The sequence below is a fragment of the Peromyscus leucopus genome, chromosome 1 (assembly GCF_004664715.2).
Source record: "Peromyscus leucopus breed LL Stock chromosome 1, UCI_PerLeu_2.1, whole genome shotgun sequence".
NCBI lineage: Eukaryota > Metazoa > Chordata > Mammalia > Rodentia > Cricetidae > Peromyscus > Peromyscus leucopus.
The window spans coordinates 164,441,997-164,459,643 of record NC_051063.1 but is presented as its reverse complement, the minus strand read 5'-3'; the positions used below and the strand labels follow the sequence as shown (position 1 = coordinate 164,459,643).

Genomic DNA, 17,647 nt, shown 5'->3' with positions numbered 1-17,647 from the left:
CAACTTGACCCAGCACTTTGAAGCTGAGGCAGGGGGATTGGCCTGAGTTCCAAGGACTGGCAGACACAACCTATGGAGGAAAGCTGCCTCAAAAAATAAAGGGAGGGTGGTAGATACAAGCAAAGCAAAGCCCGACGACAGGTATAAAAATGAAGCCCACTATTATGTGCACTAAAAATGAAGATTTATTAAAAGACAAGGCCCGGCACAAAGAGGCGTGCTTGCTATCCCAGTACTCCTGAGGTGGAAGCAGGAGGATGAGGTGTTCAAGGCCAGGGTCAGCTACGTAGTTGGAGACCAGACTATCAAAAAACTAAACAAGAAAGGAGGCATGGTGTGAAGCTTTCCGCAAACGCACAGGAGAGCTAGTGAGGGATGATAATTTTATTCAGTTACACGCCAGTTTCCCATCGAAACTGGATAAGCAGATGGCGAAAGCTTGGAGCGGGCAAAGAGGATACTGGAAATCCATAGTGAATATGTTTGGGGCCACGCGGCCGAACTGGAGCACCAGGTAGTCCGCTGATGAGAAAACCAGGGAAGAGGATTTAGTTAAACTCCGTCCCATGGCCCCACGCAGCTGCACACTTACCAAGCTAGGAAACTCAAGGAGCCTAGAGACTACATCTCCCAATAGACCTTGCGACAGCGAGGCTCCCGCCCACTTTAGGGACCGGCCCAAAGACATAAGTGGCAGTTGTTGTTCTTAATGCCCCCATTCCGCCCCCAAGCCCAGGTCTTAAGGTTGCTAGAGCTCACGTAGATCGGGGTGCACAATCTGGAAGTTCTTGACCGAAGCCCGAGTGACGCGACCGTGAAAATTGAGCACGTAGCCGCCGCTCTCGTCGCTCCAGGATGGGGCCTTGTTCTGCAGTAGGAGCGGCCCTTGTCTTGCACCCTTTTGTAGACGACTCACTATCGAATCCTGATCCTTGAGATACAATAGGGGCATCGTTTGTTAGGCTACCTGCAGCCTTCCTTTAAGTCCAGATGCACGTATTATTTTTATTTATTTACTTATTTATTTACTTGAGAACAGTGTCTCTGGATTGCCAGGTTTACCCTTTTGTGTTTTTGGAGACGGTTTCTCTGTGTAGCCCTGCCTGTCCTGGAATTAGCTCTGTAGACCAGGTTGGGAATGTAATTTCTTTTCTTAGAGGATTGGTTTGAGAAAGCACTTAGCACAGAGTAACAATCACTGTCGCGGTTATTATTACTCTGTCCACTGTCCTCCCGAAGCAGATCCAATGTCTTGAACACGAAAATCACCATTTTTGATAATGGAGTGAGCCCTGAGCCTCTGCCTCCCAACTGCTGGGATTGAAAACAAATTTTGAGCTGGGCGGTAGTGGCACATGCCTTTAATCCCAGCAGTCGGAAGGCAGAGGGGGGTGGATCTCTGTGAGTTCGAGGCTAGCCTAGTCTACAGAGCGAGATCCAGGACAGGCACCAAAACTACACTGAGAAACCCTGTCTCAAAAAAAAAAAAAAAAAATTAAAAAACAAGGTCTCACTCTCTAGCCCTGTCTATCTTGGAACTTGATATTTAGATGAGGCTAGCCTCCAACTTACATGGTCTGTCTTTCTTCTCCCTCTGGGAGAGCAATACATGCTCTGCTAACCATTGAGCCATCTCTCCAGCATCAGAACCAGAATTTTTGAGTCTCTAGTCTTTATTTCCTGAGCCATTCAATGTGACCTGCAAATCATGGTTTTCTAACCCATTCTCCTCTCTTAGTATTGCTTTTCACAACCTTAAAGACTCACATTTTGTGGCTGGACTCTCATCCTCTGCTTGCGCCTGTCCATTCCTGGAAGTATTACAGTCATTTTCCGAGGTCCCCGGAACCCCAAGACATTGCTTTCCTGGCAGGATTAATTAATTATATTGCAGTTAGCCTAGCTCCCTGTGTGTTCTTACTTATTGGCACCCCATTCATCCAGGCCCCTCCAGGATACTTACATAACACACGACTCCCAGCTTCTCTCTGATCCGGGTACTGTCTGGGATCCAGTAGTTCCTCTCCGGGTTCACCCCATTATCAAAGATGGTAAATTTCGTGCCCAAGATATTGGATCTGCTCCAGGAGGGCAGGGGAGAGTAACAAAAACCGAGAGATAGTGATTGCTACTCTGTGTAAGTGCTTTCTCAAACCATCCTCTATGAAAAGAAATCACAGTCCCAGCCCTCTGATTTTTGTGTCTTTCTAGCATGCTACATTGATACTTTGGGAACCCTCTTCCATCTAGGAAGCAAGAACTCACACACTCCAGACCTCTTTCCCCACAGGAACTGAGGGGTCCCAGCCCTCTCCCTATCAAAAAGCAAAACATCTTAAATGCCAGCCTGTATTCTTGGCATCCAAAGCTTTCATGTTTTTTTTCTTTCCCATGTGGAAATACATCCTGCAGAACTACAAAACCCATCAGATCCTGTGTTGTGCACTGCGGCCTCTTGGGAAATGAAGTCCATTTGCCTGTCTCTCCCTGGCTTCCTGACACATGTTGCCTCACCACATACTAGGAGCACCACACCAAGAAGGCTTCACTTACCTAACTTTGCCCACAAAGTTGTTCCCGTTGCGAGACATATCTTTGGGATCCAGAGAGATGAGATAATTTGAGGTTTTGCATATTTTCCTTTTCCGCCCAGCCAGAAGGAAATGCTGCAGATCGGAGAAGAGACTTCAGGATTGAGTTTTGACATCTGTCTAGAGCCGGTGGCCTGAACACAGCTCTGAATAGGGGAAGGGCTATTTCTGGAGGCGAAGAAGGCCACACTGGGAGGAGACTGGTCAGCAGGAGAGGGGTGTAGCTTAGCTATAGAACGGAAACGCTTTGAGGGACGTAGTTTATATCAGGATTGGGTGGGGTTTGGCCACCAAGAAGACTCAGTTGGATGGCCAGAGAAGAGACTCACTTAACTCAAGTGGGAATGAGTTTGGTGGAATGGATAAGGCTTGTTTGTAGGGTAGGAAGGACCTGAACTACTGTGTTCTAAAATGTCTGAAGTGCTGAGGTGGGTAGGACTTAGACCGGACAGGACAGACCTGAGTCCAGGGGGGAAACAAAGCGTTGAAAGGGTCTCACGTTGTTGCCCTGGCTGGCTTGGAACTTATTTAGAAAGGGCTGGCTTCCAACTCAGAGGTCTGCCTGCCTCTGCTTCCCAAGTGTGGGGGATTAAAGGTATCTGTAACCACCACCTGACTTTTTTTAGTTTGAAACAGTGTCTCCAGTTAGGTCAGGAGGCTGGCCTTGAACTCCTTCTTTCTATACAAGGCTGACCTTGCTCTCCTGACCTTCTCTGCTGCCATGTCCCATATATGATTAGGTTTATAGTTTGATACCGCCACATCTGCAGTCAAATGCTCTACCACTGAGCTATACCCCCGATGCCGCCACATCTGGCTCCAGAAATTTTAACCTTGTCCAGAAGGGAGGGGCATGCCGCTGGAATCGGGGGCTCCTCTCCCTCCTCTGTCCCCCAGCGGGAAGGCCCCCGCACCAGGGCTGGAGCTCACCGCCACACCGTCCTCCGCCTCCTGGTAGAGGTAGTAGGACGGGAAGAAGCCCTTGTCCATGCCATGCTTGTTTCGGATGATGCGGCACTGCACCACATGGTCCCGGGCCGCGGGGAGCAGCACATAGGCCTCCACGTCCTCCCCCAGCCGAGGGCCCGGGGGCCGGGCCGCGGGGCACATCCAGTTACAAGGATTCTGGTTGCTTGGGTCCTTATTGTCCTGCAAGACCTTGGGCGGCACTGGGGCGCTGTCCGTCCCTGCAGACTCTGAGCCCTCTTTCTTCGCCAGCTCTTCATCCTAGCTCGAGGGCAGATCCACAAGTGAGGGACAGTCAGGCTGGGCCCTGCAGACTGATTGGCTGTGTCAGCTAAGGGATGACCCGTGAGGACCCAGGGCTTCATGCTCCTCCAGCATGTCAGCTGACTCACCCACCCAAGTTGGCCCATCTGCTGATGAGTCAAACGTGCAACCTCATTAGCTCACACAAACGGTGAGATCCTACTCTAGAACAGGTAAACCCAGAGTACCTGCCAAACATGCCAGTGAGGTGCCTGGGGCATTACTGAGTAGTATAGCAACCCTGCCTAGAATCCCCCAGTGAGGGGCTCAGGTGCGGCTCAGTGGTAAGAGCACTTGCCTAGCAAAGCATTTGACCATGTTTACTATAAAATGAGCCTTGCAAGCCTCACACCTTTAATCCCAGCACTCGGGAGGCAGAGGCAGGCAGATCTCTGTGAGTTCAAAGCTAGGGCTATTACACAGAGATACTCTATCCTAAAAAAAAAAAAAGACCTTCCAAATCACGCTTTATAGTCTCTATAAGTTGGCACCTGTCCATGGGTATTCCTTTTTTAGGGGAGAGAGTCTCTTTATGGAGTCCAGATTGGCCTTGAACTCAGTCCTTGGCAGACTCCTGACTGCAGGAAATGCAAGCATGCACCACTGGGCACAGATTTTCACACCATGGTTGTTGCTCCTTCAGCCAGTCAAATGCCCTGTGGATTGGGCTGCAGATTTTGAGTGCCACCTACCCCGAGGCCAGAGGCTGGTCTCCTTGTTTCTATATCCTTTTGTGCTGTGTTTTCTTCCTCCTCACAGGATGCCAAGTGTCCCTGAACCCTACCAGAGCTCACTGTCAGGGCCGGGGCAGGACTGGGTGCCTTGGGTTCAAAGGCAGCATCCTTGGTTTCAACCTCTTCCTCTTCGCTGACCCCTAAGGGGCAGAAGCAGTTACAGGTCAGGACATCTGAGTCGCAGTTAGGGGAGGATCAGTATTGTCAGCTAGACAGGACAGGAATCCAGTTCCAGCTGCTTTGCCAGGCTCTTCCACTGACCACCCTGTGTGCACTTCCTGTGCACATGGAGCCTACAGAGACTAAAACCCACCTCCTGATCTCCCAGAGTCAATGTCTCACTGTGTGGCTCTGGCCTAGTCTGAGACAGAGTTCTAGACTGGGCTTGCTCTGAACACAGAGATCCACCTGCCTTTCCCTCCAGTGTTGGAACTAAAGTCCTGTGTCACAATTGCTGGTCAAAAGTAAACAAGTTAAAAAAAAAAACAACAAATAAATTGAAGGCCTGGAGAGATCGATTAACAGTCAAAGGCACATTCTGCTCTTGTGAGAACCCGAGTTCACTTCCCAGCTCTCAAGGTTCAAGGCTCACAAACACATCCAACTCCAGCTCCAGTGGCTCAGACTCCCTCTTCTGGTCTATGTGGGAACTGCACTCACATTCACAAAGAACACACAGATGCACATCTACAAACTAAAAAGAATTAAAATAAATAATCTGATCCAGGCTGTGGTGTCACATGCCTTAAATACCAGCACTTGGGAGGCAGACCTCAGTGAGTTCAGGGCCAACTTGGTTGGCATAGTGAGTTCCAGGACAGCCAAAGCTACCAAGAGAAACCCTGTCTTGAAAAACCAAAATAGGCTGGGCAGTGGTGGCACACACTTTAATCCCAACACTATGGAGGCAGAGGCAGGCAGATCTCAGCTTGTTCTACAAACCAAGTTTCAGGACAGCTAGGGCTACACAGAGAAACCCTGTCTGGAAAAAACAAAATAAATAAAATAAAAATTAAAAAGAAGAAAGGAAATAGCAGGACTGTGGTGGCAAATGCCTTAAACCCCAGTGCTCAGGATACAGAGGCAGGTGGATCTCTGTGAGTTCAAGGACAGTCTTCTATACAGAGCAAGTTCCAGGACAGGCCCCAAGCTACACAGTGAAGCAGTCTCAACAAGAAAAAAAAAAAAAAAAAAAAAAAAAAAAAAAGAAAGAAAGAAAGAAAGAAAGAAAGAAAAAAGCTAAAAAGAAAAAGGGAAAACAAAACAAAACAAAACCATAATAAATAATCTGGGTGTGGTGCAAGAAGCCTTTAATCCAGCACACAAGGAGGCAGAGGTCAGTGGATCTCTGTGAGTTCAAGGCCAGCCCAGGGATCATAGATATCGACCCCATCCCTCCAAACTCAGTTTAAACATGTGCGTTAGATGTGGTGATGGTTTTACTTCTGAGTACACTGTGTGACAGGGACTAGACACCTTGACAGATGATCTGGGAGACCCGAGAGTTACCATATCCCACATAAAGCTGTTAACAAAGCAGGATGACAAACTGTCATGAACCAGGGACCAGATTTCACTCCCCTGTCCCCGAAATTACCAGGTCCTGGGGAGGCTAACCAGCCCCTGCACCGGGTTGCCAGATGTGTCTTGGGAGGCGGGGGGATGACGGGGATGTCCTCCATGGTCACTTCCTCCACGTCTGACTCTGAGCTGTCTGGGACGCAGCACAGATGGTGGACCACAGCACCATCACCCTGAGTATACACTGGAGAAAAAGGAGTGTCAGATTTGGGGTCCTTTGGTGCAAGAGGAGGAAGCTCTGTCCTGACCCCAATGTCAGAGGAGAAGCAGGCAATCCTGAACGTCTAAGGAGGCGTGCTCTAAGTATCAGTGGCCTAAGATTACCTGCTCCTGTTTCTGGCAGAAGGGGGGCCTGCTGGCCGCCACCATCTCTGACATCGCCCATGGAGAGCAGGGCACCGGGGGGCCTGGAGGGCAGATGCGCCTGTGGTACATTCTCCTGGAGGAAAGGATTCCCAGCACCTGAGGGAGAGGGCAGAGAGGCCCATTTAAAGAGGAGCTACTGAGTAGGGCAGGAGGATTACCTCAAACCCTCCACTACATAACCAGTTCCAGTCTGATAGCATGGGACCATGGTCCCCCCAAATTCTAAACAAAAACTCGGTAGTAAGGAAAGATGGGTTGCATGTAGCCCTAGGTTTTGACCCTTGATCACCACAAAAGCAAACACCATGGACTCCTGCTCTACCAGCAGAACTTCTGTCTTGGGACAGTCCGAGTTCCCTCAGACTCTACTAGGTTCTGACAAACCCAGTCACTGGATTCGCTTGGGTCTGGCCCTCCAGTTACTCTAAGCTCTGCCTGCTTATTGCCAGAGAACCGGGTAGTCTCAGGGGCCCAACTTTATTGGAATGGCTCCAAAGACACCCCCAGCTAAATCAATCCTCTGCCTGGGGATCCTCGAGAACCCACCCCTGTTCCCTCAGAAAGCCCCACACTCAAGTCCCACCCCGTCCTCTACCATAAACTTCCTGACATGTACAAGGCCATCCCTGTGGCAGCCAGCACCATCCACCCAGTACCCGCCCTGGGCCTCACCAGGCTCCACCCCCCAGTGCTCACTAGGCCCCGCCCCCAGTGCTCACTAGGCCCCGCCCCCAGCCCCCATAAACCCCTTCATCAGACCAAATCCCCAGCCGCTGTCCCACTGGAAGCGATCATCCCCACGCCTTGGTCGCCGGTGCCTCAGGGAAGCATCAGGATTGGCCTGAACCATGAGGGGCTCCTGGCGCCTCCTGCGCTGCTTCTTCTCAAGTAGCTGTTGCTGAAGGATCAAGAGGGGATGTGTGGTGGGCACAGGGCGGAGGTTGGCCTGGGGGCGTCCGGGTACCCTTCCTCCATTAGGGTCCCAGATACCCAGTCCTTTCCCGTCAGATCCGGTCTATCTCCACCTCCTCCTCCAAGAACTAGGCGTCCAGCCCTCTAGAACTGTTGTTCTTTAAAAATTTCCTCAGCCTGGGCTGCCATCCGGGCTGAGGCACAAGGACTAAGCCTTCCTACACAGGGCTGGAGAGATGGCTCAGAGGTTAAGAGCACTGCTTGCTCTTCCAAAGGTCCTGAGTTCAATTCCCAGCAATCACATGCCACATGGAGGCTCACAACCATCTGTAATGAGATCTAGCGCCCTCTTCTGGCCTACAGGGATATATGCAGGCAGTTTATTGTATACATAATAAATAAATCTTTAAAAAAATAAAAAAATAAAAACTAAACAAAAGTCCTAGACAATTTGGTGAGAACCTGTTTCCAAATACAAAGGTGGGTATAAAGACTCACATCCGTAGTAAGTCCGGAAATAGAAGGAAGACCGTGGGAGCCAGTGTGAGGCCAGCATAGCTCACAGAGCGGCTAATTGGGGCCTGAGAGAGGGCCCGGTGGGTAAAGGTGCGTGTGCTCCCATCAGGCCTGACAACCTGAGCCCTCGGACTCAAATCCTCCAAGGAGAGCACCCGGCCTGCAAGCTGTCCCCACATACACGCCATGGCGTGCGTGTCCTCGACCCCTGAGTAAATGCAATTTAACAAAACAAAGCGAGTGTGGCCGCTCACAACTGGGATTCCAGCACCAGCCTGGGCTAGGCAGTAAGGTCTTGTTTCAAAAGAAAACCAAATTCCTACTTTCCCTTTTCCTAATTTGAGAACCCGAAGTTCAGAGAAAAGGAACATGGGATTGGGGTCTCTGAGCATCCTGGGAAGGTGGGGAAGATGGAAGAGTGGGATTGGGGCCATACCTGTTGTTCCAACTTCTGCAGTCTCACACCCGAGAATTCATCCTCCACGGTTCTAGAGAAACACAGGCTGGTGGCCACAGACAGCAGGGCAGCTCTGCCTGTTCCAGAGCCCCTCCCCTGGACCAGTTTGGCTTCTGAGCGCCAGTGATGTCATAGTAGGTGAGGGACCTGAGCTTCTAGGTCAGTTATGACTCTTTCTCCCAGCCCCTCCCCTTAGGACCCAACCTGAGGCTCTAGCTATCTCGGGAGCCAAGGACATCGGAGTCCAGATCCCCCCCCCCTTCCTATGGTTGGTGGTGGTCAGCCTGAAGACAGTTTGAGCCCCAAAGCTGTGCGTATCCAGTATCTAGGTTCCCCCTCCCCCAACCCGCTGCCCATTAGGTTTCCTCACTCACTCTTTCTTCCACGGTTCATTTTCCTGAGACGGTCTAGAGGATTAGGAAGGCTTAATCAGACCTAGACCCAACATCTAAAGAGAAACCGCCCTCTAATTCCTGACATCTGCCTTCGTTTTTCTTTTGAACCCTAACAACCCAAATCCCAATGCCCGCCTGAGACTTAGTAGCCTGTGGTGAACTTTAAGCACTATTGGGAACACAAAAAATCCAGCTCTCTACCACACAGGTAAGGTGGGTCCTGCTTCTAAGTATTGGGACTTGGGGTCTCAGGGTCACAAATCTCAACTCCCCAGCATCCACCTATCTGGCATCCCAGAGGCACCCACCCCTCCCTAGCACCAGCTTGGTGCTCTCACAGCCTTGCCCAGATGCTGGAACTCTAAACACAGGCAAACACTTTCTTAGGAAGGGGTGTTCCCACAGGGACTTGCCCTCTTGGCCCCTCAAGGTCCATGTCCAACAGAGTAATGCCTCTAGGCCACTGAAGCAGACTGATCCCTTGTTCTGGGGGTTCTGAATTGGAACTGCAAGCCAACATTCCTTAAAGGGACCCAAGAGTATCTACCTACCAATATAGTTCTACATACAGAGCATTGAAGACATTTATAAGCCTAGTGGCTCATGCCTGTAATTCCAGCACTTGGGAGGTGCAGACAAGGTGCCAGGAATCTAAGCATTCATCCTCTACAAGCATTCGTATCTCTTCCAGGTCAGCTTGGGCTGCATAAAGCCATTTCTCAGGGGAAAAAGTGGGAGAGGGAGCTGGGAGTGCGGTATTTTAATCTCAGCACTTGTGAGTCAGAGGCAGGAGGATCTCTGTGATCTCGAGGCCAGTCTGGTCTACATAGAGTTCCAGCTAGGGCTACATAATGAGACTCTTTTAAAAAGTAGTGATAGTATCCTATGCAGTTGGTTATCACCAAAGCTCTAACTTGCAGGAACCTGTGGAGCGAAAATAAATGAGAAGACTGCAATTCCCAGGAGACACAGTGGCAAAAGTTGCCCTCCCCTCCCCTACCCTCATGCAGGGCTTTGACTTTTATATGAAAATGACGCAGGAAACCTCACGTTTAAGAATGTGAGCCTCGGAGCTGGAGAGATGGGTCAGTGGTTAGGAGCATTGCCAGCTCTGCCAGAGGTCCTGAGTTCAACTCCGAGGAACCACATGGTGGCTCCCAACCATCTCTAGTGGGATCTTATGCTCTCTTCCGGCATAAAGTTGTACATGCAGATAAAGTACACATATACAAAATAAATAATAAAATCTTTAAACACACACACACACACACACACACACACACACACACACACACACACACACTAAGAATATGAGCTTCCAAGAAAGCAGGAGTAATTTTCCAAACTAAGGGGGCCAGCGTGGACCAATCAGCATCCTGGGGGCAGGTCATTTGCGGGTGGAAAAGTGGGAGTGACTTAGGAGGGAAATCATCAGAAACCCGGCAGAGGTCCTAGCGTGGGAAAACGCCCTCTGCGCTAGGAGAGGTGAGCGGCGTTGGATAGCTGAGGCCAGGGGACTGGAGATCCGGGTACTTGCAGGGTTTCAGGTCCCTGTGGTCCCGTGAGAAGGGGAGTCTAGGGGGCCTAGCATCTCGGTTTGGGGAAGGATTCCCTACTTTGAGGGAGACAGGATGAAGGTCTGCGGACTGTGCTGTAGGAAAGGGAGGCTGGAGGCCTGGCATCCCGGGTTGCAGGTGACGAAACGCGTGGAGTCTTCATTTTTGCAAATGGGAATGGCACTGAGGATGGCGTGCACACTCGTTTGCCCAGCCGGATACGGGGTTAGAACATCCTTAGGTCGGGTAGTAATGCGAGCCTACAAGTCGCTGGGGGGGTGGGGGAGGGGAGGCAGGAAGATTAGGAATTCAAATCCAGCCTTTGCTACTTAACACTTGTCTCAAAAAGCCGTAGCAAAACAACAAAAACCCATTCTCCACCTCTCCTCGCAGAGCAGCCACGATGCCTGCCTCCGCGCCCCGCGGGACCCCTTTCCTTCTCCTAGCTCCTCTCCTGACGCTGTCCGCTGTGCTGGCCGTGCCCCTGGACCGCGCGGCGCCCCATCAGGAGGACAGCCAGGCCACTGAGAGCCCGGTGAGTGGCCCTGCCCTGCGCTCTGGCGGGTTTGCAGTGGTGCAGTTCCCGCTGTCCCCAAGGCCCTGGTGAAAACTCCAGGGACCCCGTTTAACACGCTGCGGCTTCCGGTTTACCTGCCTTCCTTTGCAGCAGTGTGTTGGTGAATCACACAAGCTGTCCCGGGACCCCGGCCATCGAGATATGGAAATCAAGATAGATCCCAAATGAACACCCGTTCACTCCCTCCCCTAAACTCCTTGATCTTTAAGATCCCCTTAAGGAGACATGGAGAAACCAGAAGCAAAACTACATTTCCCAGCAGCACCATAGGCAGTTGGATGCTACTACCTGGCTGGGGCATTCATGCTTCACAGAGCTCGTGGGAGGTGTCGTTTAAATGGGAGAAGGACATGGGGGGGTGGCTGCTGATTTACTCATTCCTACAAATATCTACTGAACCTTGTGAAAGCTTTCCTCTTAGGAGAGAGTTGGATCTTTCAAAGTCCAGGTACCTGATTGAAGGCCTAGTTCCTCTATCGCTCTCCTTAGCAGTGGTAACTGACTCTTATAACAGGACTGCCAGGAACAGGGCCGTTCCCTCCCCACTCAGGGGCCAGTTTGCTAAGAACTCTGACCCATATTACCCCACCATCCTATGTTGACTCATGTCCGGCTTCAGTCAGACCCTCAGGAAGTAATCCAGTCTGGTAGTCAATCAGGGTCGTACCCGGCCACAAACAGGAAATGAATGTTCTTGCTATTTTCAGTCAGACAGACCCCTGACACAGCAAACAGACCCCAGACACAGCAGACAGACCCCAGACACAACAGACAGACCCCTGACACAGCAGACAGACAGACCCCTGACACAGCAGACAGACCCCAGACACAACAGACAGACCCCAGACACAGCAGACAGACCCCAGACACAGCAAACAGACCCCAGACACAGCAGACAGACCCCAGACACAACAGACAGACCCCTGACACAGCAGACAGACAGACGCCTGACACAGCAGACAGACAGACGCCTGACAGGGCAAACAGACCCCAGACACAGCAGACAGACAGACCCCAGACACAGCAGACAGACAGATCCCAGACACAGCAGACAGACAGACCCCAGACACAACAGACAGACAGACCCCTGACACAGCAGACAGACCCCAGACACAGCAGACAGACCCCTGACACAGCAGACAGACAGACCCCTGACACAGCAGACAGACAGACCCCTGACACAGCAGACAGACAGACCCCTGACACAGCAGACAGACCCCAGACACAGCAGACAGACAGACCCCAGACACAGCAGACAGACAGACCCCTGACACAGCAGACAGACAGACCCCTGACACAGCAGACAGACAGACCCCAGACACAGCAGACAGACAGACCCCTGACACAGCAGACAGACAGACCCCTGACACAGCAGACAGACAGACCCCTGACACAGCAGACAGACAGACCCCTGACACAGCAGACAGACAGACCCCTGACACAGCAGACAGACCCCAGACACAGCAGACAGACAGACCCCAGACACAGCAGACAGACAGACCCCTGACACAGCAGACAGACAGACCCCTGACACAGCAGACAGACAGACCCCAGACACAGCAGACAGACAGACCCCTGACACAGCAGACAGACAGATCCCAGACACAGCAGACAGACAGATCCCAGACACAGCAGACAGACAGATCCCAGACACAGCAGACAGACCCCAGACACAGCAGACAGACCCCTGACACAGCAAACAGACCCCAGACACAGCAGACAGACCCCAGACACAACAGACAGACAGACCCCTGACACAGCAGACAGACAGACCCCTGACACAGCAGACAGACAGACCCCTGACACAGCAGACAGACAGATCCCAGACACAGCAGACAGACAGACCCCAGACACAGCAGACAGACCCCAGACACAGCAGACAGACCCCAGACACAGCAGACAGACAGACCCCTGACACAGCAGACAGACAGACCCCTGACACAGCAGACAGACAGACCCCAGACACAGCAGACAGACAGACCCCAGACACAGCAGACAGACAGACCCCAGACACAGCAGACAGACAGATCCCAGACACAGCAGACAGACAGACCCCTGACACCGGAACCAGTTGCTGACCAGATGTCATGAGCCAATTGTAAAATGATTCCTGTACAGTAAGGTCTATATTCAATCACTTCAGAGGACACTTAACCGCAGCTGGAACTCCCCTAGCAGCCTTAAAAGGAGTTTTCGAGCTTCTCTCTAGGTGGCCATTTTGCCAATTTGTCAGATGGTTTAACCCCAGCATGCTGGAATTTTTATTCTCAAGAAATTAAATGCTCTTGTTGATTGCGTACGTGTCTGGTGGTCTTTTGTGGGACTTCTCAAGGACCCTAACATTGATCATCTCATGCCTAGACATTATTAAGTGCACATATGACCAAAATTATTCACACCTGGGAAGAAGGCAGAAGTTTCTGTGTTCTGATCCAAGCAAAACAACAAACAAACAAAAGCTCACCCATGCTGTGCCCCAGCAAGCACACCTCTACAGGATGGTCCCTGGAGAGAACTTGGGCTTTAGGAAAAGTCTCCTGCTGCACGTTGTCTTTTGTTCTCTTCACTTTTTTTTTTGTTTGTTTGTTTTTTCCAGACAGGGTTTCTCTGTGTAGTTTTGCACCTTTCCTGGATCTCACTTTGTAGACCAGGCTGGCCTCGAACTCCCACATGCTGGGACTAAAGGTGTGAGCCACCACCGCCCAGCATCTCTCTTTACTTCTTGAAGCAGGGAACTGAGAACAAAGGCCACAACTGTAGCAGGGCTATGGTGGCACATGCCTTTAATCCCAGTACTCAGGAGGCAGAATCAAGGAGATGTCTGTGAGTTCAAGGCCAGCTTGGTCTATGGAGCAAGTTCCAGGACAGCCTGGGCTACCCTGTCTTGAAAAAACAAGCCATTCATAGAAACTTCTGTGAATGTTCTAAACATGCAATACATCAGTAACAGGTGAGTGGGAGGGGCTGAGATGGGAGGTTGGCCAAGGCATTACAGAAACATTCTTATGCTCTACCTGACAGTAAGTATACTCTGACCTTGGTCCCTACATGCATTGCGGTTAGGTTTGTTTCCCACATAGACATATAGAAAGTGGTGAATCCAGCTGGGCATGGTGGCACAGGCCTTTAATCCCAGCACTCAGGAGACAGAGGCAGATGGATCTCTAGGAGTTCAAGGCCAGCCTGGTCTATATAGTGAGTTCTAGAGCAGCCCCCCCCCCCCAAAAAAAAAAATGGGAATTGTAACTGTTCTGACGGGAATAAAGATACTCTAATCAGATCTTGCGTCTCTCAATCTATCAGAGGACTGAAACAGTACACCCCTGAGAAATGAGCATTTCCTCGGGAATCTCATGCTGGAGGAATGAAAAAGCCCCAGGCAGAGGGAAGCCTTGTCCCCAGGAAGAGACTCCATACAACCTTAATAACTTCTCAGTTCACAGAATGAGCCGGAAGCACAGGCAGGGATGTGTCAGCAGTGGCCTGGGCCACACCTGGACACAGACTGCTTGAATGTGCACACCCCTGGCCTCTACTAAAGTTTTAATCTCACTTTAGGATCCCAAAACAGACTTGGGGTTCGCTGGGCCTTTTGTCCTTCTCCCCAATGTGGCCACATTGAATAAAGCCCCCTTTTTGCTTTCCATTAATAAAGAGAAAAACAATAAAACACTATCAGGAGCGGGACTGAGGGACAGGGTCATAACCTGCTGTGGGGTATCCCCCAGAGAAGACTGATTGGACGTGGGTGTAAGCCAAGAGAAAGTCTTTATTTCCGTGTCAGCGACTGCACTGGGTGTTCAGGATTCCACTGTAGCCCTGAGCCTTTCTCGGGATGAGCTTTTAAGCACTAAAACCATGTTATGGGTTGACACATACTTCAGTTAACAAGAACAGTTGGCCAGGGGCGGAACTACAGCAGCCCAAAGGCAAGATTAGCACATTTAGAGACTTTCCCATGTCTATGGGCTTTGAAGGAGTAGGTCTTTGTTTTCATTTTGTGAAGCATGTGGTGTTGTCTACATGCTGAGTGTCCTGGCCTGAGTGGCATTTCCGTCATGGAGTCACACTGAGGTCTGGGGGACCCTTACAGGACCCAGTGGGAAGGATTAGGGCAGGGATCGCCCAGGAGCTGCAGGGAGATTGCTGGAATCTGTATACAACAGATCTTTTGTTTGTGCTTCTTTTGAGACAGTCTCACACTGTAGCCCTAGCTGGCCTTGGATTCACAGCAACCCTGCTGCCTCCGCTTCCTGTGTGCTGTGGGATTACCTGGCTTCAGTTTGATTATTTAACAGAATGCTGAGAAAAACAGATCTTCGAGGATGGCAGAGACCAAGGCTGGGTGGTGGCGAGAAGCTTACAAATGGTGCCTGGTTTCCCCTGGCAGACCTGTTTTGTGACCTCCTTCAGGAGACAGCCTCACTCCCCCAAGGGCCAGAGCCCTTGTTGAGAAAGGCCTGCCTGTTCTCACGATCCTCTCCTATCTTCCTGCAAGAAGCAGATCTGAGCCCCACCCTAACCCCTCCCTCCCCCCCCCAGACTCTTTACTACCCACTCCATCCACCTAGAAATGAAAAGTCCTTCCAGGCCCTGTGTTCAGTTTTGAGAAGATCTACTCACTGGGAAATGCTGGTCTTGGAGAGACCCCTTCCCTACCAGCTGCCTCTGATTCAGCTGAAGACCTCTCCTCCATGCCCCCAACACGGTCCCTTGTCACCTCCTGTTTCTGCTTCAGTTCCTCTGATGATGCCCTCTTGTCTAAAGTCTGTCACTGACCATCATCTAGGTCAGCTCAGGATAAATCTGTCCAAAGGGACCTCTCTGGAAAAAAAAAAAAAAACAATGAGGAAATACCTTGAGCACAGCCATGATTTTCAAGGGCCTCTGTAATTATGGAATGTTTAAAAATATTCTTCATTTCAGGGGCTGAAGACATGGCTCAGCAGTTAAGACTGAGTGTTGCTCTTGCAGAGGACGTGAGCTTGGCTCCCAGCCACCTATAACTGCAGCTTCGGGAACTCTGACTCCCTCTTCTGGCCTCTTCAGGCACTGCACTCACATGCACATACCCATACAGAGATATAATTAAGAGTAAAAACAAATCTTTTGGGGGGACATGGGAAGTGTAATATGGTGTCACTATATATCCCTGGATGGCCTGAAACTCACTATGTAGACCAGGCTGCCTTGAACCCACAGAGATCTGTCTTCCCCTGCCGCTGTTTCTCAAGTGCTGGAATTATTTAATGATAATAAGTTTGTTATTAAAAATAACTTTATTTTTAACTTATTTTTTAAACGTTGTAAATAAAGGGGGCTGGAGAGATGGCTCAGTGGCTAAGAGCACTGGCTGCTCTTCCAGAGGTCCTGAGTTCAATTCCCAGCAACCACATGGTGGCTCACTGCCATCTGTAATGAGATCTGGTGCCCTCTTCTGGCCTGCAGTCATATATGCTGTATACATAATAAATAAATAAATCTTTAAAAAAAAAAAGTTGTAAATAAAAAAGTCATCACATACTGAAATTAACCAGACCCAAATCTTTAAAAAGTTTTTAACAGCCAGGCGGTGGTGGCACATGCCTTTAATCCCAGCACTTGGGAGGCAGAGGCAGGCAGATCTCTGTGAGTTCGAGGCCAGCCTGGGCTACCAAATGAGTTCCAGGAAAGGCGCAAAGCTACATAGAGAAACCCTGTCTCGAAAAACAAAACAAAACAAAACAAAAGAAAGTTTTTAACAAACACTGAGAAAATACTATGTCAGAAATACATATCGATCAATCATAGTATAATAACTTTACTATTTTGCCTGAACTGCTTTGGATCTTGTTGTTGTTTTGTTTGTCTTTTAAAACAGGGTTTCCTATGCAGCTTTGCCCTGCCTGGAGCTCACTGTAAACCATCATCCTGCTTCTGCCTCCCTGGTCTAGAATTATAAGCATATGCAGCCACACCCAGCTTGTTCAGATGTGGAATCCCTCCACCCCTGCTGGACCGAGAGCTGATTCAGTGATAGTGGAGAGTTCAAAATGCTGCCAGTCCAGAGCTGAGTTATCTCGAGCCAATCTTTAACCTCCATAGCCATTTATGGCCGTGCGTGTGTGACCTAAATGACTCTTCGGTTAACTCTCTTGGAATGTAAAACAGAACACTAGCTTCCACCAACCCAGAGGCTGAAGTGTCAGGCAGGATTTGAGGCCTGTGGCTGAGAGTCTCATCTTCCCATACTCAGCCGATCTAATGTATTAGTATTTAAAACACCTCAAGGTATTTTAGAGGCAATTTGATTTATGGTTTCTTTTGTTCTCTCTCTCTCTCTCTCTCTCTCTCTCTCTCTCTCTCTCTCTCTCTCTCTGGTTTTTTGAGACAGGGTTTCTCTGTGTAGTTTTGGTGCCTGTCCTGGATCTTGTTCTATAGCCCAGGCTGGCTTCGAACTCACAGAGATCTGCCTGCTCTGCCTCCCGAGTGCTGAGATCAAAGGCATGCACCACCATCGTCCGGCTCTGTTCTCTTTTTATAAACCTTCATGGGAGATCTGGGTGGTGGCGCATGCCTTTAGTCCCAGCACAGGGGAGGCCAAGGAAGGTGGATCTCTGAGTCTGGTCTACAGCCTGGTCTAAAGAGCGATTTCCAGGACAGCCAGGGCTACACACAGAGAAACCCTGTCTCAGAAAAAAAAAAAAAAAAAAA

General features: G+C 50.2%; 1 protein-coding gene across 2 annotated transcripts; it reads right to left on the bottom strand.

Annotated features, from left to right (window-relative positions):
• Positions 1-337: 337 nt before the first annotated feature.
• Positions 338-9,962, bottom strand: LOC114684709 (tubby-related protein 2-like). Of its 2 annotated transcripts, XM_037199718.1 has the most exons (14): positions 9,872-9,962; positions 9,235-9,745; positions 8,801-8,833; positions 8,406-8,457; positions 7,301-7,439; positions 6,500-6,637; positions 6,192-6,359; positions 4,553-4,734; positions 3,522-3,818; positions 2,554-2,666; positions 1,964-2,078; positions 1,768-1,866; positions 760-931; positions 338-522 (listed from the first exon to the last, which is right to left on the bottom strand). In XM_037199718.1, the coding sequence occupies exons 2-14, from the start codon at positions 9,339-9,341 to the stop codon at positions 389-391; spliced, it is 1,749 nt and encodes a 582-aa protein (XP_037055613.1). In that variant the 5' UTR covers positions 9,342-9,745; positions 9,872-9,962; the 3' UTR covers positions 338-388. The 2 variants fall into 2 exon arrangements, with proteins under 2 accessions (XP_037055613.1, XP_028715083.1); XM_028859250.2 differs by lacking the exon at positions 9,235-9,745 and having other exon boundaries at positions 374-522.
• Between the last annotated feature and the right edge of the window lie 7,685 nt (positions 9,963-17,647).